The following is a 24,544-nucleotide window of genomic DNA, read 5'->3' on the forward strand; positions in this document are numbered from 1 at the left end:
TATTCGAAAAAAATTACGAAAAATCTTTTGCATTATGCCTAATGTTGTTCGTTTATGCCACTTTATTTTCCTGTGCGCGATGAATTTTAGATGACTATTATTTGTCAGATATTATTTTTTGGTTTTGTTCTTAATTAATTAATTCAAAAATTAATTTCTGAATTTCAGCGTTTCCTAATGTGGTTAGTTGTATCATCCCGGGTAGAAACAATTTTTACAATAATTTCTCCGTACCCACAAACCCTGCTCAAACTAATCGAATGTTTTGGCAATGCCAATAATTGTGAAATTGAAAAAAAAAACAATTTTTTCAACGCATTGCCCCGAGGGCAAGTTTAATCGCCCTAATTCGATTTAAATTGGCGCTCAAGCTTTTCCTAATGTCAGTGAGATGAGTGCAGCTTGGACAAATTCTGCCAAGATGGATAAATATTTCTGCATTGCAATCTTATTCTCGTTTGCTGTTGTTATCAATGCACAATTATCGAATGAGTTATTGGATGGTTCAGGTGGGTGGGTATATTAACAAGCTTCTTCCTTAGTTAGCATCCCTATTCTATTAGAAAGTGGTTTTACCGGTCTAACAGTATTATACAGGGATTACGGTTTGTGAACAAAGTTTTCTGTAGGATTCCCGTTGGATAGGCGCTTTTTTCAACCCAGTCAATTTCAAAAGTAACATGGTAAACTATTGAAACCGAACCACAGTATCAGTATAGGTTGGACTAAGAAATTTGTATCAAAATATCAAGTGAACTAAATTTAATACAATCTTATAGTGAGGTTTCGCGCTATCAACAAACGATGGCTAAAAGTATATACATGGGTGAACAAAAATATATTCTTTTCTGAGCCCCAAGTACGGCCATAATAATATCTTAAAAATATGTAGTTTATTTACTTTTTTGTTGCAAGAATTTTGTTCGGATTCTCGTAAAGATTACACCAAGTTGTTATTGATTTTATATGTTTTCTCGTAATTATAGTTTAATTTATATCGTTGCTTTTTTACTAATGTAAGTATTTTATTCCCTCTCTGGTAACATGTTGTTCATATTTTTGTTATCTATTTGAAAAAATGTTGAAATTGTTTATACTCAAAATATCTTATTGGTACAAATTGTTTGCCTATTACTAGATTATGAATCAAAATTTGCCGTTTTAGGACATATTCCGATTTGTTCATTCCGTTTGACTTCTGGTAGAGTTTTTTGGCCATTTCCGTTAACTCCTGTAGAATTATTTGAATTATACATTCACAGACAAGACATCATTTTTTGTTCGAATTTATCGCTGTGTTCATTTCTTTCACGCCTACTTTCCCCATTGTATTTTAACGCCATTTTACTTCGATAATATACGCAATGCGAGGCGAGCCAATGTGAGTCTTTGGGGCCCAAAGTTTCGGCTATCGTGCAGTGGGCAGTCAGATTTTGCTGATTCTCGCAGATATGACTGAATAATGCCCTGATTTATCCTAATGTGTATATATGAATTAGGTGCGTACTTGAAGTAACTTGAATTTTAAACCGAATCGGATTTCTTAAGCTTCAAGACATTACAAAACGGTGGCGCAGTGCATTGTCACTCACATGTAGCGAAGCATCCTTTGCGATACTATACTACAAGTACAACTATGGCCGGGAAGTCCAGTAATTCTCTCTCATCTAATCACACCAAGAGAAATGTACCAACTGGCCATCCTCAAGACAATTACCGTATTGTATGGCAGAATGAAACGACCGTATTTTGTTTAGGAGATACTTGCACTGATAATGATGATTGCACAGAACCGAATGAAGTGTGCTTTGAAACAGATAATAACCAATGCTGGTGTCCAGCTGGATTTACAGGAGACGACTGCACAGAACGTAAGTGGAAATGAATAATATGATATCAGATACTCTATCTATGCATAGACATGGGTTATATAACATTAAATACTCACTCACGGTATATTGAAATAAGGGCGCTCGGAACGTAGTATATGTACCAGGTTAGGCCATAATTTTATTTCAATTTCCCTCTTTTTAGTTTTATTGCAAGTTCGAGGACTGACCACTTGACTCCCGAAGTATTCGTACCTGAAATTATGGCGTAACCCTAATCTGGTACACGTACTACATTCCGGTGTCCGCCATCTTGGTACCGAAATAAATATGTTTTGATTTTTCTATTTAGTGTTAAGCTCTGCATTCAATAACGACTCGATGATACAGATATATGATTATCGTATAATGATTATCGTGACGGGACTATCACCTCTCACTCAACACATTGTAAACAATTTTATATCAAATCAATTATGCCAGGACGTCAATTATATTAAAAAAACAATCGAAATATGGGATCGTACATGTTTTCCAAAACAAATATAAAGTATATTACCATAGTCTTGTAGAATAATAGCTAAATGATTTTTTTTAGTCAAATTGCACTTCTATTTTTGATAATAGTACGAGCTCGAAAAAAATTTACTATTGAAAAAAATATGAATTCTTATCCCATATACGACTTTCAGCTAACACTGATATCATCGACGAACGATGCCGACTACCAACGCTACCAGACTATACTTGTTCTACTAAAGATGTGAACTACTGCTCTGGGGGTTGTACCGATGGGACTATATGCTGTTCAACAGGATGTGTCATAGAGTGTGTAGATCCTCCCGGTAAGAATTGCTTTTGTGAATCCATTTTCGTCGCTCGTTATGAGAGACGACCTTTTCAGCAGATAATGCATGCAATCTATGATGATACAAGCATTTAAAATGTCCGCGGTTGACCTACGATCCACTGGTAAATTTATTCATGATTATATGTTGTCTATTTTTATTGGGTGTGTCACATATTCACACCTAAGAAGGCCTTAGATAAATGTATCGACTGATAGATGATTACATTTTCTGAAAATGCTTTTTACGGTGAACTGTAATCAAAATTAAATTGGCGGATGTTTGATCTGATGATTTTGTTATGACAGTAATTTTGTGGCGCATTCAAACTTTATTGGACACGTAGTTAATCTATGGATAGTTTTGTTATTATGTTGTTGTCGTTAGAATTTTTTTTCTATACATATGAAATAAATCGCTTTTCTATTTAATTACCGGACCAATTGCTTTACAATTTTCAATGGTTGAAAGTTTATCTTTTCTGAAAGGCTATTACTTTTATTTATTTCAAAAATGTTTGTGGGCTCAGTGGGGTTCGCTTTTCGTGTGCGACGATGTCATCAAAATTGCCCACTTTATGGCGTTCGTATTAGTCGTGAAGTATACGGTACGTTTTGTCTTTGCTTTCGCGATATTCGTGAAGACTGTCGTACCGGTAAAGGTAGCCTCCACCAAAGCCTAAAGTGAGAATATTTGTGATTATCCAGTTAGGTTCCGGGTTAGGAATGCAGATTGTGTTGAAAATTCAGATTCTCAAATCATTTTAAACCTTAACCCCTACTGGATAATCACTAATTTGTTATTTTAAAACGTGACGGGGTGTTTTTCTCAAACCTAACATTTTTGCATTAGTGGCGGGGGAAACAGATCAAAAATATTTCTTGCCAGGGTAAATAAAAGTATAAAGTTGAAAGCTACTTTTCAAATATAGAAATTTTATTACGGGGTAGCGCAAGTTTAATTGGTTGAAATCGGTAGTCGAAGTTATCACGAAAACGTGTTATGAGGTATTAATTATAAACGCCTTGAGCAAATGTAACAAGTTCTATGTACCACACAGTAGGTACTATGGAATAATTGAAAAAAAAATCATTATCTTATACACTTTTAACCGTCGTTTTTTTATTATTAATTATTAGCCTGTACATCATCTGCGGAATGCCCGGGAAATAAAATGTGCTTTCAGCCCTCAACAGCGCCCAATTTTTGTCGATGCCCAGTTGGACTTGGAGGAGAGGATTGTATGGATCGTAAGTATTCGATGTTTTGTTTGCATTTCTTAGAATTTCGACCTGATCTAGTGTAGTGATGTGAGAATAGGTGAGACACAGTTATATTGTTCAACAGGATTCGACGACAGATGCCCTTTTCCGGATGATACATCTGATCTTTGCGTCCTTTCCCAATTAGACGCACAATGTTCTGAAAATAACGCATGTCCGGATGGAGAAATATGTTGCCCAGGACCAGATGGATGTTCAACCCGTTGTATTCCAGGTCAGTGCTAGGTAATATTGCTTTTGTCGGTCATTGCTATACAGAGGTATTTGCTTGTGTTATGATTTTAAAACCAATACAAAGTCCTTTTACGTAGTAAGTAACCGCTTCTGAACCAATATAGATATGATCCCAATTGTTATTTGAATTGTTTTCACCCCATTAATACACCAAATTCAACGGGTAAGACTATATATTTTGTTTATTCAATAACTCAACTTTTGACTGAAACCATGAACATGGTACGCGACAGAAAAAAATTCACACTGATTATGACTATTGCATAGCATAGTCATAGACTATAGAGCAGGGGTCACCAAACTACGGCCCGCGGGCCGGATCCGGCCCGCGTCCTCATTTTATCCGGCCCGCAATAACACACAAAAGTGGCCAAATAGTTTTCCGAGAAAAATTTTCTCGAGCATCGTCTTTCTTGTTTATTTCGTAACATTGGCCTATCAGCAAGATGCAAAAAAAATGACGTAATAATGGGCCTTTTCGCATCCGCTCAGACACTTTCGTCACCCTGACAGATTTTCAGTCGTGGTTGTAAAAAATACTTCGTTTTTGCGATTCTGAATGCTATTCGTTCGTTTTTGGTTGTGTTTGAGAAATTTAGGTATGAATCAAATAAGTCAATAATCATTTGCCTCTTTAGGAGTTGCAGTTTTAATAGTAGTAATGAAAAATTAGTCTAAGAAATAGCTGTGACAAAATAGGCTAAAATTTTCTATCGGGTGGCGGCAACGTTTTCTGCGAAAGATGCACTCGCCGAAACTGTTTACGTCTTCGTGCTAAAATGAACGTCGAGTGTGCATTTTGCGCTAACAGTACTGTAATCTCTCGCGTACTGCTCCAATTTCACAAGTCACACTAATTTTTGTACTGCTTAAATGCGGATATTCATGTAGGTGTGTTACCAAAAAAAAAATAAAGTTCATTCGATTTGAATGAAAACTGCGCCAGTGGATAGATCGGAGTGAAAATAAGAAAACAATATCCAGTTTATAAAAAGCTTTTTTGATAAGAACTGTAATGAATATGAAAAAAAAACACATATCAATCACTAATCGTTCAATCTGCGTCACATCTATGGAATATTGAGACTATTTCAGGATTTTATTCTGGCAACGGTCTTGACACCGCCGAAAGTTCGTCGCAAATAAACGCTGGAGTTGTGCATGATGTTTGACAGTGGTTCATTTTGGTAAAATTTAACGATGTTCTGATTGTACAAACTCCATAAAAATTGGTAAGTATCATGTATCAAGTTAGAAAAGATATACACACGTCCACATTAATTTTATTGGTGTCCATAGACAATATCATTAATTTGCACCACGTATAACCTTAGCGTAATTTTGAAAGCTCCGAATGTTGGGAAATTTATGCGGTAATGAATAAAAATCAAATACTAGATAATAGTTGTTTATTTTGTCTAAATTATGTCGAAATTTCATGGAATTCCATGCTACAGCAGGCAGTCCGTAGTCGTGCAACGTTTAGATAACAGCTAAACTCAGGAATGTCGTCTATATATATATATAGAAATCTTGTATATTTGTTTTCCTAGGATGTTCTCGATCTATATTCTGCGATATATATAGAATTTAATATCCAAGTCTTCAGAAATGTAGAATATATATTGTTGAATAAATTGAATGGATTTCCCAATTTTTGTGAGTTTATTGTATTGCATTGACAAAAATATTTGTCCGGCCCGTTTCAACACAGTTTGAGTCATACCCGGCCCGCGGTCAAAAAAGTTTGGTGACCCCTGCTATAGAGCATGAAAACGATCGCAATCAAAAGTTCGTTTGGGTAAAGGCCGTGCGCGAGAGTATTGACAAAACCCCACATGAGGCGCCGAATATGAGTTCCGTACAATTCCCCTTCAATCTCTTATTCATTCGACCAGTATGGCGTGCTTGCTTACTCGGACTCGAGCCTCAAAATTCGGGGTCCTTTTTCTTTATCTGAAAAAGTCCTACAATTAAAGCGAGCGGAACTTGTTTATGTGACTCTATTAACATCAACTGTCGGCGGCGGTTCGAAATTTTCGAAAGACCAAAAATGTCGCTGATAGCGCGTGTGAATTTCACGGGACTAATTTTGTTAAATTCGCCGATTGTTTTCATTAGTGTGACGTAGTTATTTATCGGAGAGGAGACGTTAAAGATGATAAAAAGGAGTGAATCCGCAACTCAATTTCCGACTGCAAATAAAGGACTAAATACTAAGGTGAAAAACGGTGGAGTAAAAAATTAATTGAAAAACACATTTTGTTTCAGGAGCCCCACGCCAGATAAAAAAAAACGCTATTTTAGACACCGTGAATCGCCAAAATTTCGTGTGTTATTGCTACGGAATACATGTTTAGTTGCCTTTGAAAACTACGGCACAGTCACGTAATTTGAAACACAGCTAATTGTGCGAAGTGCCCATTCTTGAATTACCATCGGGCCGAAACAGAATATTTTCTCGGAATATGATGATATATAAGCTAATTAGTATCAATATTTTATCGCTGATCTTGGGATTTTTCCAACGGTGATATATTAAAAATAATATCAAGTGGCAGCACTGCGAATGAGCGGAGCAAACACAAGAATCAAAACTATATATGATCAGGCAGTTCCCCAGGTATTTTGTGTCCGCATATTGCCGTGGTATTTCAGACTGTATTTCTTTTTTTGTTTGGTCATGAGTTGACACAACCTCAATTTAAATTTTCTGAATATGCTTTTTACGGTGAACCGTAATTAATCTTAAAACTCGCAGATGTTTGATATGATGATTTTGGTATGACACTAATTTTGTGGCTCATTCAAACTTTATTGGACACTAAGTGGATCTATGGATAATTTTGTTATTATGTTGTTGTCGTTAGAACTGTTCTTCCTATCATTGTGAAAGAAATCACTTCTCTTTAATTACTCGACCAATTGCTTTGGCTTTTTCACTGATTAAAGATTGTATTTTTCGCTATTACTTTTATTTATTTCAAAGATTTTTGTGGGCTCTTTGGGATTCTTTTTCCGTGTGCGATGACGTCATCAAGAATCGCGCACCTTTTGGCGTTTGTGTTAGTCGTGAAGTTCCACGGTACGTTTTGGCCCCGCTTTCGCGATAGCCGTGTCGATAACGGTAGTCCGTTGTGACAGATTGCATACCCGTACTACTTCGTATCCATATATTTGGGCATCGATCTCTTTTGTATTATTTCATTAGTGTCGGGGGCTTGGTACAAAAGATAAAATATCAAGTGCCAGGGTAAATGACGGTATACAGTTGAAAGCTACTTTTGAAAATCAAAATGTTATTACGGGGTAGCGCAAGTTTAATTGGTTGAAATCGGTAGTGTTGGAGACATCGCGGAAACCGTGTTGAGAGGTATTGATTATAAACGCCTCGAGAAAATGTAACAAGTTCTATGTACTACACGGTACTATGGAATAATTGAAAATCCATTACCTCATCCAACTGGGAATAGAATATTAATTCGTCTGCAATACCACGATAATTTTTTACAGTGGAATAATGACTGGCCAATTCTAGTAAAAGCTCTCGATGTTTGGGGTTTGATTTTGTATTGCTATATACTCTCATCAACCGTATAAACTGATACTGACTGACACTATTGTTTAAGGCCGGAACGCCCATTTAGGCCTCTGTACCTTTTTTAGTGCCGTAATGAGAGAAGTGAAAAACGGTTTCAGGCATAACGCAAAGTGCGAGTTCTATGAATAGCATCGATTTGAAAATGGCTTGTCAGACCTTTGTGAGGGTGGTGGAAACCACTTGTATTTAGATAAGAAATGACAATATATACTACTTCTAATGGACTTTTTATGGGTCTAGCATCATGCTTGCTTGTTCATATAATGATATAAAAAAAAATTTACACCCGGCCAGGCTTGGTAAATGGTGGTAAAATGGTAAACAATAATAGAACGTAAAATTCATCGATAATCCCACTGAAACGACGCACATTGGCTTGTTTACGTCTCCCTACGCGTTTTATTGTTGAAATAAGTAACATATATTGCATCAGGGAGCCTTGGTGCAGTAATAATTAGGGTGTGACGTCATCAAAACTGCCAACTGAGTTGCTAAATTTGTAATACAAATGTCAATTTCAAAGTAACTATTTAGTATATAATAATAGTTGCGATGGAGTTTTTGTTGTAAAATAGCAGTAGAAAACGTTGGAATGAAAACTAATCAGCTACAATTAATTCTTAACCCTCTACTAGGCACACTTACTCTCAAGTTCAGGGTCATTTTTTACAAATTTTTTGGCGTTTGGTCGCATAAATATTTTTTTGATTAGAGGGGTGGTTTTTACAGTTGTAAAGCCAGATAGAGCTCTAGCATACGCTTGTAAAAAGCCGTGTGTGAATGTTTAGGACCTAATAGTTGATAAAAAAAAAAACATTCGAAAGTGACTCATGTAAAATGACCTTGGGGAATCAGACGAAAAAAGGTTAATTAGAAGATAATTATCTGAATAGCCTTTCATTGAACGTTAATTTTGTCCATTTCTGATTGAGAAAAATCTTTAAAAATATAGATTTTATGGATGGTCCAGGCGTTCTTCCCTTGTCAAGTAACCACATTTTTAATATTGCAATTTGTTTGTCACCATCCAATTATTCCTGCGACGTTATTGGAGTATTTGGTTGTATTAACAGTGATGCACAATAATAGCTCAAGCCACATATTACGTTGCTGTATTGATGTTGTGACCTGTCACTTAGTTTTTCATTACTATTTTTAGCCTGCACATCTGCCGCGGAATGTCCGGGAAATGAAATGTGCGTTCAACCCCCATCAGGGCCAAATATTTGTAATTGCCCAGTTGGATTTGGAGGAGAGGATTGTTTAGAACGTGAGTATTTGATGTTTTATTTTCATTTCTCAGAGTTTCGACCTTATCTAGCTTAGTGATGTGAGACACAATTATATTGTTCAACAGGACAAGATGGCGTCGACGAGAGATGCCCTTATCCCGATGATATATCTGACGTTTGCGACTTTTCCCAATTAGACGTACAATGTTCTAATGATGGTATTGACAAATGTCCGGATGGAGAAATATGTTGCCCAGGACCTGATGGATGTTCAACCCGTTGTTTGACATTAGGTCAGTCCTAGATAATAATGCTTTTGTTGGTCACTACTATACAGGAGTATTTGCTTGTGTTATGATTTTAAAACCAATAGATGACCAATTACCATGATTGCAAATATATATGTCTACATGATAAGTACAACTCGTTCAAGGCTTTGTTCAAAGTAATTGCATAAGATTTTATTTCCTCATGTAATCGGAACTAGGGCTGGGCAAAATATTCGAATAACGAATAGCGAATCGAATATTAAATTATTCGAATGGCATTTTACTATTCGAATATCGGGTACCACTTGATCTGCGCCGCTCCACTAGAACACAGTACGTCTCTGAACCGATTGTGAATTGCGCGAGAATTCACCTACAACGCTCGCTAACAGACAAAGGCGACAAATTTGAAAAATCGTTTTTGCGTCGTGGTGTTATTTGTTTTCTTTTCGTTTCAAGCGTTCATTTCAATTCCCTATTTTGCTAAAAAAGGTACCGACCCCGTTTCCTAAATTTAGAAACGTCAAATTTAAAATAAATATCCCAGATTTTAAACTCCGTATGATTGGTGATTAGCCGTTTCATGCATGAACCAAACATAAATTTGTTTAACGAAAATTGAAAGTTGAAATAACTTTCGCATGAAACCATACATACACATACAATGGCAGGACATAGTTCTCTTAATGTAATATAAATTAATTCTTTAGTGATCCCTTTCATTCTTGACAAAGTAATGTTTCGAAAATGTAAACATTTTACTCGGGCATGCATGGCGGGTGAAGTGTAGAAATCGCGAATAGAAGTATAACGTAAAATCAATTGTGAATTTCGATGTAACCACGCGCGCTGTCTCGTTCACGTATTGTTGTATCATCGGAAATTATTACAATCGTTATATTTTAAGCATTTTTTGCACTAATAAATAGGGCGTGACATTATCAAAATTCCTTAAATAAAATTGTGAATTACTCGGTAACGATATTAGCTATAATGATTGCGGGGTTTGTGGAAAGAAAACGTCGGAACTTGAAAGAGTTAGTTATAATTAGCGCCTGACCATCTATTAGGCATGAAAGTACAAAAGCGCAATTTTTTCATATGTAAATTATTGTTCAAGAAGCGCTGTTTATTAACGTCATCTCGTCAAATGGCAACGCAGAAATGCCTTTATTGACGAATTATTTAGTCACTATTTAAAATCAACATTCGGGATTGACGCAATCGCAGCTTTGCGAGGTTTATCTGTAAAGTAACATAGACACCATAGAAAAGCATAGCAAAGTTAGTTACGGTATTGTGTTAATAAATATCTGCATCCCGGTATCGATAATAATATTATCGTTCGCTTAATATTGTGATGGTAAATTTACAAACGTTGATAAGTAATATGAAAGTCAACGCAAATGATAAAAATGGTGGTTTCAACATCTGTTGCCGACGTGAACACACGGGTAAACCCGAAATATAAACTTCGATGTCCGCCGACTCGAAAGAATTAATACTTGTAAAAAACAGAAAGGACGGTAATATAGATTATATATCGTCGCAAAAACGGCCACGGTGACAAAAACAATCAGTGATTATGATGAAATTAACAAGTTAAAAAACGCTTTGTAGCCGATTTTTCAATCTCTTTATTAATTTCCAAGGGGATTATCGACCGACGTTCTGGACCTCCTGTTGTGTATAAAAAATATTCGTTATTCGACTATTCGTTAAAAATATTCGAATTATTCGATTCGAAAAAAATATTCGATTTTGCAAACCCCTAATCGGAACTTATAAAATTTAAAGATCTCTATCAAAACGATCTTTGAAGGCAAAAAAATTTGCAAAAATCAAAAACACAGGTTAAATATCGACAATGCCATGCCAAAATTATTTTTTGCCATAGGTTAATAATCAGCTCGGTTTCGTAACAACTAACGATGTCTGTTATAAACACCCCAAGAATTACAATAAATGTCCGGTAGTAAGCAGTACTCACACGATAATCCGATTAAAGAGGAAAACTTTGACACGAAATGTTATAATGAATATAATTAAACACGACCGAAGCATTGCACTATTTTCTCAAATAAATAACAGCGGGCCGTGGAGAGTGTCGGGTACGTGCACGGTACTTTAGGTGTTCAAGCTATTAATTGCTTAGGAATGTCAAGTCCAAACATTGTGACATTCTTCTAAATAACAAGAACAAAATTTGGTGTATGATTAGCCATTGCAAACCGAGAGCTTTAATTCAAAAAAACAAAACTTCAAAAATAATCGGTTTGCGAAAAATATATATTTTTGACTTTTGAACATCTGAATTTTATTGACATACTCTGGTGAACATAGCTTCGAACTTTGATCAGGAATCGAGCGCAAACAGCAGTTCTTTCATTTGTAATTTTTAAAATTTGCCTATTTTCTTGAAACCAGGTGCGCAGCCGAGATTTTCAAAGAGGAGGTTGTAAAATCGGAAATTTCTATACAATAGCTTCTGAAACATTCGCTACTACGCAAAATGTTTAATACATACTAGCATTTAAAATTCTCTGCTATGTTATTTTAATAGTGTTGATGTAACTCGCGGTGGCATCGAAGACAAAATACTACTACTATAAAATATCACGACAGTTCGTGGACATATCCCAAGATCTGCGCTAAAATCCCAGAGAATACAATTTATTTTAGTACAATAAAAAAATTTATTGAACACACTTGATCGAACACTGATTAGCCGGAAGGAAATCGAGTGCGTCCCCGATAGTGAGTTAAGAATGTATAAAAAGGTCCATCACGAGCACAAAAGAAATTTGAGTTGCGGATTCACTCATTTTATTATCGCCTGATCACTGATGATCGCATGATAGCGTGTGATTTCGCACTGGGCGTACAGGTTTAAAATTGTCAATTCTAATGTCACATTTATAAAGTTCGATTTGGAAGTGCAGACTATAATTTTAGCTTTCATATATATTTTATCTTAAAAAAAATCAACCAATATTTGAAAAGAAAATTCAAAGTTTTGTAAAATATTCAATGCTGGGGTAAATGCCTGTAAAAAGTGTGAAGCGAACTTCAAAATTCAGGAATGTTATTACGGGATAGCGCAGTTTAATTCAGAGTGTAGTTAATTTAGCGTAGTTTTAATTTAATTTAAAACTGGTAAAATTGGCATTACGGAGCTACTAATTATAAACACCTCGAGTAAATGTGGCAATTTCTCAGTGCCAAGCGATACTATTGTGTAAACTGTGGAGAAATTCGAACATTTTTACATCAACCCACCCAATTGTCTCAGTGCGCGCTCGCCTTCATATTGTTTTGCAAAGGTATAAAACAATTATCGCAAAATCACAATAATGGTTCACCCAGTTGGGCCTGGTAAAATTTAACGATTTGATTCATCAGTGATTTTATAATGCTAAATTCCAGTAGTTTTGTTTGTCATCATACAATTTATTCATGTGATGTTATTGGGGTATTTGGTTGTATTTAGGGCTGTCAAAGCGAACCGGATATTCGAAATCGAATTGCAAATTATTCGAATCGTTTTTCGGCTAATTTGCGAATCGCTAAAATTAGCTACATAAAGCGGAAATATCCTATCCTTTGTTTTGCACAGCTTTTTTTTATCGGGCAAGCGGAGGCACCTAAAGTTTCCCGATATTTCTCTCGCCTTCATTTTGCGATAAAAAGGTGTCTCTCCTAATGCCCATGGCATGTGAATAGCCATATCATGCATGGTCATAACTGACAAGTTATTATCGGCAAAATCGCTTTTGAGAGAGTACACAAAGGGGAAAAGGCAATTTAGTATCCACAGAAAACGACAGTTCTATAAATAGAATCAATTTGAGCATGTCAAGTCAGTAATCATAGCAACATGGTACTGCTCACTCATAGATGAAGCACACATTGTGGTGATGACAATACCCAGGATTTACCATCTATTAACAAGACAAATAATTGCACCCTCGCATTTCGATGGCTGTGTACAGTGACAATAAGTTCATCAAATAATAATGTCATCTTCAAAGTAGTTACAAGTTTGAAATTTTTGGGCAACAGTTGTATTTATATTAATGGTTATTTATCATTTTGCTTAAAATTACACAAAAAAAAAATCAAGAATTAAGACTAATGATAATAGGAATAAAAGAGTACATACAGGCTACATATGCCCTATTTAAACTGAATCTATTAGAATTGAGTAAATAAGGTATTGAGTGTCTCTGCAATTTTCAACTTTCAACACTCAGTTTTTAGGGAGGCATGTGATTTCCATACTCCATTTATAACTCTGGAAACATAGTTATGCAAAATAACAGCAGTATTTTGGATCTAACTTCATATACTTTATTACAATTTCGCAAAGGGAGTATTTTTGGTACAATAGAGACAGATTTAGGATTGTGCAATAATATTCGAATCAAAAAATTATGCGATTTTGGACAGCCTTAGGTGTATTAATATTTAAGCTCAATAATAGGCCACTTATTACGTTGTTTTATTGATGTTGTGATCTTTCACTCCATTTTATTGATATTCAGAAAAAACCTGCACAACATCCGCTGATTGCCCGGCAAATAATATGTGCGCTCAAGGCGACTCAGCGCCGCCCAGTATTTGTGGTTGCCCACTTGGATTTGGAGGAGAGGATTGTACGGAACGTGAGTATTCTATATTTTGTTTGCATTTCTCAGAATGTCGAGCTGGGGCGCCATTCGCCAAACTTCTTTATAGTTCAACGCAGGGATCACCAAACTTTTTTGACCGCGGGCCGGGTATGACTCAAACTGTGTTGAAGCGGGCCGTATGAATATTTTTGTCAGTGCAATACAATAAATCAATAATAAAAAGTTGAGAAATCCATTCAACAATATATATTCTACATTTTTGAAGACTTTAATATTAAATTCTATCTATATCGCAGAATATAGATCGAGGAAACAAATAAACAAGATTTCTATATCTAGACAACTATTCTGAGTTGAGCTGTTATCAAAACGTTGCTAGGAGTGTTACAAAATCTGCTTTTTCGCGCCAAAAATGTACGTACGCATCACGTCTGCTAAGTACCGTTACGCCGTGTTAGAAAACCGCCCATAAAAACGAGTACGGACTGACTGCTGTAGCTTGGAATTCCATGAAATTTTGACATAATTTAGATAAAATATCTGGATTTTTTCATTAGCGCATAAATTTTCCAACATTCGGAGCTTTTAAAAATCACGCTCCAGTTATAGGCTACGTTACTACGTAGTCCAAATTAATGATATTGTCTATGGAAAAATTTATATGGACGTGTATATTTCTTTCCTAACTTGCAACATACCAAGTTTTATGAAGTTTGTACAATCATCGTTAATTATTACCCACAATGAACCACTGTCAAACTATCAACTCTGGCGTTTATTTGTGACGATCTTTCGGCGGTGTCAATGACCGTTGCCAGAATAAAATCCTGAAATAGTCTCAGTATTCCATAGATGTGGCGCACACCGGAATTAACGATTTATATGTGTCATTTTCCATATTTATTACAGTTCTTATCGAAAAAAGTAATACAAAAATAGTAAAGTAAAATTCCGATATCTTTGTTATTTCTTGACCGTTTTTTATAAACTTGGTATTGTTTTCTTATTTTCACTTAGATCTATCCACTGGCGCAGTTTTCATTTAAATCGGATGGACTTTAATTTTTTTGTAACATACCTACATGAATATATATCCGCATTTGAGCAATACAAAAGTTAGTGTGACTTGTGAAATTGGAGCAGTACGCGAGGGATCACAGTACTTTTGACGCAAAATGCACATTCGACGTTCATTTTATCACAAGAAACGTAAACAATTTCGTCGAAAGCACGCGCACCGAGTGTACAAGTGCATCTCTCGCAGAAAATGTTGCGTATCGGTTGAGAATTGTAGCCTATTGTGTCACAGCTATTTCTAGACTAATTTCTCATTACTACTATTAAAACTACAACTCCTAAGAAGGCAAATGATGATTGACTTATTTGATTCCTAATTAAATTTCCGAAACACAAACAAAAACTAACGACTAGCATTCAAAATCGCAAAAACGAAGTATTGTTTACAACCACAACTGAAAATCCTTTAGGGTGACAAAAGTATCCGAGCGGATGCGAAAAGGCCAATTATTACGTCGCTTTTTAGCATCTTGATGATTGGCCATTGTTACGAAATAAACAAGGAAGACGATGCTCTGAAATATCGTCTTTGGAAAAAAATTAGCCATTTTTGCGTGTTACTGAGGGCCGGATAAAATGACGCCGCGGGTCGTAGTTTGGTGACCCCTGGTTTAACGTGTTAGTAAGCACCCACTTTCTCGTAAAAGGCAAAAATGGTATTTTCGAAGTATCGTTAATATTCGCGAGAACTAACCAACTAACAGCGTACAAACATCAAATATGGGATTACATATTCATCTATTTTATTGTCTGTTACAGAAGTAGTTTAACAATATGTATCTCAGAATTGATTTCATTCATCCATAGATTACTGCTATATTCCCCATACTTTAAATCACAGGCTGCAAAAAGTAAACAGAGATCATTGCAAAATAGGCTCATCCGTGCCGGGCGACAGTGAGTGAACGGGGTGACAGTGAGCAACAGTGAGTGATACGGTTGAGTGATCATACTGTGGTTTTTGTTCAACGACGACCATGCGTTAGATTTCGAGAGAACTTGCGTGACAGTGCGTAAAGTTTTTACGAGATGTTTCGTGAATCGCACCTAACGAGATTTCGTAACTGCGTTTTTGAGAGACAAGGTTATGTGCTCGTAAACGTGGCTTTTTACGAAGTTTGGCGAATGGGGCCCCTGATCTTGTCTAGTGATGTGAGAATAAGTGAAACAAATATATATTGTTCAACAGGACAAGTTAGCATCGACGACAGATGTCCTTTTCCCGATGATCTGATTGATGTTTGTGTTGCTTCCCAAATAGACTTCCAATGTTCTGAAGATAACACATGTCCGGATGGAGAAATATGTTGCATAGGAGCAAATGGATGTTCAACCCACTGTATTCCAATAGGTCAGTGCTATAGATACTAATGCTTTTGTCGGTCACTACTATAACCGGGAGTATTTGCTTGTGTTATGATTTTAAAACCGAAGAAAAAAAATTCATGCAGTAAATAACCTTAGAGATTACGTAAACCAATATGGATAAGGCCCCAATAGTTTTGGCCTGTGCTGTAGAGGGCATATTGGGATACCCTATTTGATAAGTTTGATTTTTAATACACACAATTCACCGGTTTAGGCTATAGATTTCTTTCCTTTAATATCTCAAGTTTAGTATGAGCGTACAGTGAGTTACTGCTAGTTCAGGGTTTCGTTGTATTCTAATTTGTTTAATCACAAACACACCAAATATCTGCAATTCCACATTCATTTTTCACAATTAACATTTAGTTCAGTTTCGTATCAACTAACGATGTCTGAGATTTGATTTTATCTGAATTAATTTTACAACTCCAAGCATTACCATAAATATCCGGTAACAAGTAGTACCCGATAATCTCATGAAAGTGAAAATCACTTAACACGAAATTGTTTAAAACGACTACCAATATAAATAAACACGACCGAAGCTTTTTCTATTTGCTTTAAGCAGCGGGCCGTGATTTGTGTCAGGAACGTGTACGATAAATGAATGCTCGGGAACGTCAAGTCTAAACATTGTGACATTCTTCTAAATATTTAAAACAAGAACAAAATTTGGTATATGCTTCGTCATTGCAAACCGAGAGCTTTAATTCAAACGGACAAAACTTTAAAAAAAAACGTTTTGAGGAAAACATATACAATTATTGCTCAGGAATATCAATTCCAAACCAATGACATTTTCCAATACATTTATAACCATCAGAAAACTTGATTCGCCAGCGTAATCGCGATTTAATTTTATTAAACTATATTTTTGTGGAACTCACACACTCAAAGCTTATACTGCTGCATTATACGTTACATGAGACTAGTGTCCGATTAACCGTTGGTTTTGTTCATTGGTTGAATAAATTCTCTGCGCAGTTCTCTTACTTTTTATTCGGTCATGCCGACGTTATCTTGTTCATAATTGCAATACTTTTTGGCTTTCGTTGTCTTGAGATTTAATCGACCAATTAGAATGACTGATGCTGCACAGTACTCCAATATACCAGTATGCTTGAAGCAGAGTGAGAGCTGTCTATAAGCAGAATATATCGCCCATTTATGAGTTAACTTTTCGTAGTGTAAGATTAAGTTTAAGACAGCTTCCCCATTTCATCTTGATACTAAAAAGTTAGTGCTAAATGTGATGAAATATTGTTATTATGCAGGCTGTAACGACCCCGTTGATCGTAAAACATGCACCGATCAGAACAAAATCTGCATGGACGACGATTCTATTGCAGGTTTCATCTGTAAATGTCCTTTCGGATACAGCGGAACTATGTGCGCCACGCGTAAGTTTTCATACTTTATCGAATAAAAAATCATTTTTCATAATATTTTTGCATTTTTTCCAAACCAGACTGACCACAGCTGCATAATTAATGTATCGTAATTCGTAACCCAGAATTATTTATTATTAGGAAAAAATTAACAGCAGAATGGTTAGCAATAGATAACAAATTTTCCTCATTTTATTTTAAAACCGATTTTCCATGAAAAACACAGTAATTTCGATTATCTGAATAAAAAATATATAATTCAAAAAGTATAATTTTGTTCGAAATTATAAATGATAAAAATAAACACCTGATGTCTTATTTAAAATTAGTTCGGCCCATTTCGCTATTATTCGGTATCTCTCCGTACTCTCCGTACAGATTTGAATTCATTAGTGAACTAGGCGTCCAAAAGACTAATAAGTTTTTATTAACCATCCAGCATTTGCCGGTTTTGACGCGGAATGTCCATTTCCCGACGTTCCTGGAGATACTTGTGATGAGTTTGAAACCACCCCGACCTGTACGAAAGCTGACGATTGTGAAGACGAGGAAGTATGCTGTTCAACAGGTTGTGGAACGGCTTGTGTGGATCTTTCAGGTAAGCAGTTCAAGGCATGATCGACTTCAGTTAATTTAGCGATATTTCTCCACTCGAGTTAGTTGTATGAAACAATATTAAACATCACTTTACAAAAAGGCTGAAAAATTGGGAATTTGGTTGGGTTATGAGGAACTGAGCTATCTATGTTCAAGAGTTTTTTTCAACATGATCAAGGCCCATCCACCGGAATAAAAGAAGTTTAAGGATAAAAGATTGGATTTAAAGTTCGCGTTTGGCAGTCGTCGGGTGCGGTCGCATTTTTGAACGGTGCAGAAAGACTGAATTGACAACAATGAACTAGCACTGAATGAATATCAACAAGTAAAGACCGAAATATGAAATTACATGGCAGCATAAAGGCAACATACGGACATCATAACAGAATCACATCAGGGATTGATTCAGATATTTTATTTTGTGAAGAAGAGTATGATATAGAATTGAGGACTGTCAGCAGATACTGCTATTTCTAGAAATTCCGCTTGTAAACTAAATGAGTATTCAACTATATATATATGTGTAAATAGTTTGTAGTGTAAATTACTATGACCATACCAATGCGCAACGTTTTTAAACATTCATTTAATGGCATATCTTTGTTTTGTTTTCTCTGTGTGTATACCGGAAACCGGTACTGTTTAACAATGTTTTCCACGTCAATGTATCAATTAGGCTACAGACCTGCTCACGTGCGATTAGGTGTTTTTCCTGATAATTACTTTTATGAATGTCCGCACACCGAATTTGCCGCCATGGTTTTGCGTTTGTTTGTATATTAAACCACTTATCACCTTTTCCGCAATGCCCAATCTAGCAATCAGTGTAGTTTTTCATGGCTTAGTTTTTCTTAAAGCTTTCATGGCTTCATAAGTATGACTATCGTCGCGAATTTATTACATTCCACTCCCGACATTATTTTTGCATGACATTGTACGTATTGGGCATCATCAACGTAATTGTTAAAAGTACGACAGCCCGAAAGTTTAATACTATCGTGCATTTTGTTTGTTAAGTTTGGCCCAAGCCTCATTTAATTGGGCTTGTGTTTTTGTGTGCGTGCTGGTGGGCAGGCACATGAGATACTTCTCATGTTATAAACTTTTTTATAGGTTTTGCTTGCCCTCCAGAATTCTCTATTTTTAATTTATGTTTGTTATGGAGTTTTCGAAATAAACTACGGTATCTATCTATCTAAGAGACTGTTGGTAGTTGGCTTGATTTTTCGAAATAAAATATCAAACTTATAAAAATATGTTTTTGTTTCAGATCCAAAACCACCAGGAAGGAAGCCAAACCTTGCATTAATTGCGCTGCTTTTGTCCACACGCCGACAGCGACCTCCTATAATTTCTGTATCACCAGCAGTTCCCATTGTACCAGTAGTTCCAATTTATCCGGTATCCCCGATTTATCCAGTGTCTCCAATACTACCAGTGGTACCAGTTGGTTGCCCACCAAACCGATGTGTTTGTTCAAAGAACCTCGGTGCAATTTGTGAACCAAGTATAGGAGGTTGCGGCGCCACTATCCGTGATCAACACACTGGAGAACGCATCACGCAATATTGTAAGTATACTTGATTTTAGGAATGTACTGTTGATTGGAAATTTAGGATATTAATCGGCGATTGGTAATTAAAAATGCCATTAATATGCAACGAAGTCAAATCAGTTAATTTGGAGCCTCGAGGCATTTCACCACAACTATCCAGTTTTAATTTATCTCAGTTGCACGCGTGATTAGAACATTTTCATGCGTTGGTTGTTTAGTATATAAATTGGTCATTGTTCACTATTTATTTATCGTATTGTACTGCGATCGTAAGTTGGAAGCTGATAATTGAAGACATGGTCTCGTAGTGTCTGACAAAGACGCTGGGGATGGGGTAGTCGCGGTGCTGCTGTTGATACTCGTCATGCAACGACAGACGATATGCTGTCGTCCACAAACCAACAAACAAATATATTTTTAATACTCTAAGCATCCGCCTTTTCTGGCATCAATAGTTAGTAGGGCAATAGTCCTTGCTAAATCAGTTCCTATAATTTCCCTTACGTGACCTGAGACCCCGAAATAGAGTCGCAATTAGCAGATGGAGCAACATTTTAAACTACAGAATTCAACGTTTAAACAAGCCGAAACAATCATGCACTTATCACATTTTTTTGTGTTACAGGCAAATGCGATCCGGGTTATCAGATATACAGCCCTTGCTCTAAAGAAAAATGTTTCGACATAAATGGAAGACCATTAGTGTGCCCGGGTCATCCGAACGCTAGATGTCGTGTAACTCAGTGCGGAAGATGCCAGGCATATTGGATTGATATTTATACAGGAAAACAAGTTACATGCCAGAGAAGACAGCCCGTAAACTCAGGTAAAACTAAACAAGATTTTACAAGTAAATAGAAAACCATAAGCTGGACAATGGAAATCATAATCTGAGAATCATGAACGATTAGCTTAGAGGCCAACCCTCGGCTTCGGGAAACGAAATTTGAAAATTAGAAACTTCTAAGCATCCTTCGTTTCGGTTGTAATCGATTTGAAGAGTGAAATTACAACTACGCACGCGCTGGTCAATAGCATCGCTAGTGTTTCACATTTTTCGTGGGAGAGCAACTTACAAAATGATGAAAATAAAGAACTTTAGAATAGTAGTAAACATGAGGTTACCCGCGCATAAGCGGCTCCACGTAATTTCTGAACTCTGAAGATGATCAATTAATAAGTAGCATTGGCAATGCTTGTTTATTAAACGTTTATGAATATGATAACATTATTCATGACGTGTGAAGCTGTGATGTTAGTTGTTTTCAAATAGTATATTTCCTAATTTATCTTTTGATTTATTTTAGGTGCAGCATGTGGTCCTGGAGAGATTCCGATTCTTAGATGTCCAGATATATGTCGCCATACTAAGTGCCCGAATTATCCGTCTGCAACTTGTACAGTTCGCGCTTGTAATGGGTGCACGGCAAGATACACCGACCAGGGAATAGATGTCACGGCAGGTTGTCACCAAGTCGTGGGATAAGAATGGCTGGAAACAGGGATGGCCATTTCCGAATACTAAACTATTCCGAATACATTCTAAAATAATGTTTTCGAATCTGGAATTCCGAATACATTCTAAAATCGAAAATAAAACATTTTTGTTTTAGTTGATTAAAACCCAGTAAATTAGGAAATAAGCTTCAATAGAAATATCAGAATGAAGCCACAAACCAACAGTATATGTACACAAAGTAATTGATAGTTTATAGCTATCAATAAAAAATAATAGCAACTTGTGACACAGTCAGTTTATTAACATTATTCACTTTGTACAAATGACAATATGAATAATAGCCAAGGAGTTGTCTGACGCTTTCTATCATTGGTACCATGATATTACGATAATAGTCAAGTCTATTGACAAAAATACTACTTGTATTCAGATAATTGTGTATATTTTCTGAGAGTAATAAAATTTATTGGCAATACAGGCAACAACAATCGAAAATTATGCCTTTAAAAATTTTAATATTTAGGCCTGAGGTATTTTACTACCTACCAGTATATTGTTATTATGTGTAACATAATGTTGTGTTTGGAATTAGAAATAAATTAGTAGAGAATAACTGACCACCACTGCCAGCGCGCAGCCAGGATTTTCGAAATCGGAAATTCCCATTGCCGCCTGTAACACCCACCGCCGTCTTTTCAGCGTATAATGATCATTCTGTTACGTAAAATATTCCATCCATGACAACTACGAGATTCTAAAATATCTTTATATATTAATTTAATATGTCCAACGTAACTCGCGGTTGCTTCTTCTTACGCCAAAAAAAAAAACATTACTATTTGGTCCACGGCGATCTGTGACCTAAAATTACGAGATAAACTGCCTGATGTATTTAATTTTAATACGTATTTTTGCAATCTTGCCAACTCGTTATCGCCGTTAGAAAAATCTCAAATAATTATATAAAATCCTGTTAAGTGTAGAGTATAATTCATTTCATACAATGAATATACATATAAAGTTTAGCAGTAAATTAAAAATACATATTCATCGCCGCGATTATGCCACCGACTTTTAACAACAAATAATATAACAACGAATATATATTTTTCTGTTGTGCAAAGTGATGAATTCGTGACCGACACGGGCATATTTAAAATGTCTTGCTTTATTAATTTAATTGTCTTCAATTTAACCTGCGGTTGCGTCAACAAAATAAAATCCTCACCACTCTTATATACCATTGCAATCCGCGGTCATAAAAATAAAAACGTGAGGTAAACTGTCCGATTAAATATTGTTTTGATCCGTATTTTGCGAATTCGGCAAATATTTAGATGTACTTGTTAACAGTGACTCCGCTCGATCGAAATGCTGCCACTCTGATTATTTTTACATAAAACTGTTCGAGAAATCCATAAATATGCTGTAATATCTCAGAGTACAATTTATTTCATCACAATAAAATTGATTGAATATGCTTTAGATTAATTATATTATATACATCCTCACAACCCGGGAAAAAGTCGCGTTTCAAACCTTGTATCGTGTTAACATGGAAATATTCGACGGCAATTTAAAGTAATGGATAATCAGGCAAATCCCGCCCTCAATTAGTGACGATATGTTTCTAAACGCCGACCAAACATGTGTGCCAGAGCGCCCAGAGGCACACGAAATTTTGCGATTTTCACTGCCTAGAAAAGAGTTTTTTAAATTTTCGCGGGCCTCAATAAAACTTATATTGTTTACGGTTTTATTTTCAGTATTCTAAATTGCCGCTTTTCAATCAAAAAGTTGCGTTGTCTTTAGAAACTCGCCGCCGATGAACGTATTTACCAGATTCACAATTCCGTGCGCGTACAAAAATAAAATAAATGTTATCGTTATCGTGGAACAAATTTGTGGAAAATTTTCGTTTTAGAGTAAATAACACAATCGTAAAGGCGTTTACGGGCCTAAATAACACGTAACGCTGATGAGTGATGAAAACAATCACGCGTAAGTTTCTATCGAGAATGTTTTCATTCAACGGAAACGTCTTGAAAGCGGCGTCGAAAATGTGTGACGTCACACAAATATCCGATATTCTTATGAACGTGAATTCCGATATTCGAATGACGAGATATTCGAATACATTCGAATACTTTATTCGAATTGGCCATCCCTGGCTGGAAAACACTCACGCTGGACGCTATGACTGGAAAACACTTTCAAACGACAACAAAAAACTCTTTTGAGCTAATAACTCTGCGGTTTATTTAAAAACACAATAAAACCTAAACCCGGCAACTGAGATATGTTCATTTTTTCCTGGGAAATTCAGTTTAAATTTGGAATATGCAACTCCGGGCCAAATCACTCAGACGACTACCCATAAGACCCTAAGACTTCAGTGTGTGTTTTTAAAAACTTCTGATTGTGTTCTTTTCTTTGAGATGGAGCTAAAGAGCAAATCGAGATCAATAAATTACTCGTGCGAGATGAATTCAAAAAATGTGGAATCGCGCCGTTTCTTTTTATCCTTTTGTAGTTTTAAGCCATTTACAAAGAAGTTTGGGCTAACCGTAAACCCCTAACACTTCTCGCAATAATTCACTCGTGTGCGGTCTGATGCCAAAAATCGTTAAACATTTCCTGTCTTATGAATGTATATTTAGTAAAGGGTCAACATTGTAATATATATTGGTGATAGATTTAGTACTTCATATATCTTACGAGTACGTAATATTTTAATAAATGCTTGTATTTTTTATCAGAAGAGTTGGTTTTGTGTATTTTTGTTCAATATCTTCTGTTCCTGATTACACATCGCAGGCTTATCTATTGTTCTTTTATTGTAGAAAGAATATTTCAATAAACACATTGATTGGTGAAGTTTTGCTATTAGCTGTTTGGGCGAGATTCGACGTTCCCATCGTCAGACGTAACAGAATCAAGTTTTCATAGGCGTGGTACTATACTTCAACCAATTCTATACTTAAATTAATGAAGGCGTTTCTGCTTCTCTGTTGGCCAAGTCTGGGCAAGAACATAGAATACCCCATGTGGAAAGTGAGCATTTGTACCTTACCCACTGTCCTATGTCGTATGAGTCTATATAAGACAGGTTGTATATTGCTATATCAAAAAGCGTTTCCGGTTGATCTGGGAGAAAAGCTAAAACGCTTTAT

The 24,544-nt window shown here is 35.9% G+C and overlaps 1 protein-coding gene across 3 annotated transcripts; it reads left to right on the top strand.

Moving 5' to 3' along the window:
• Nucleotides 1–352: 352 nt before the first annotated feature.
• LOC120347012 (uncharacterized) lies at nt 353–24,248 on the top strand. 3 transcript variants are annotated; one of them, XM_078117724.1, is made up of 15 exons: nt 353–509; nt 1,758–1,871; nt 2,522–2,674; nt 3,817–3,927; nt 4,025–4,174; nt 8,955–9,065; nt 9,153–9,320; nt 13,841–13,960; nt 16,194–16,355; nt 17,647–17,772; nt 18,200–18,358; nt 19,628–19,927; nt 20,538–20,738; nt 21,220–21,401; nt 23,540–24,248. In XM_078117724.1, exons 1-14 carry the CDS (start codon nt 392–394, stop codon nt 21,396–21,398), a joined length of 2,172 nt encoding a protein of 723 aa, XP_077973850.1. In that variant the 5' UTR covers nt 353–391; the 3' UTR covers nt 21,399–21,401; nt 23,540–24,248. The 3 variants fall into 3 exon arrangements, with proteins under 3 accessions (XP_077973850.1, XP_077973852.1, XP_077973851.1); XM_078117726.1 differs by lacking the exons at nt 13,841–13,960; nt 16,194–16,355; XM_078117725.1 differs by lacking the exons at nt 8,955–9,065; nt 9,153–9,320.
• Nucleotides 24,249–24,544: the final 296 nt, after the last annotated feature.

This window comes from Styela clava, chromosome 11, assembly GCF_964204865.1.
Source record: "Styela clava chromosome 11, kaStyClav1.hap1.2, whole genome shotgun sequence".
Taxonomy (NCBI): Eukaryota; Metazoa; Chordata; class Ascidiacea; order Stolidobranchia; family Styelidae; genus Styela; species Styela clava.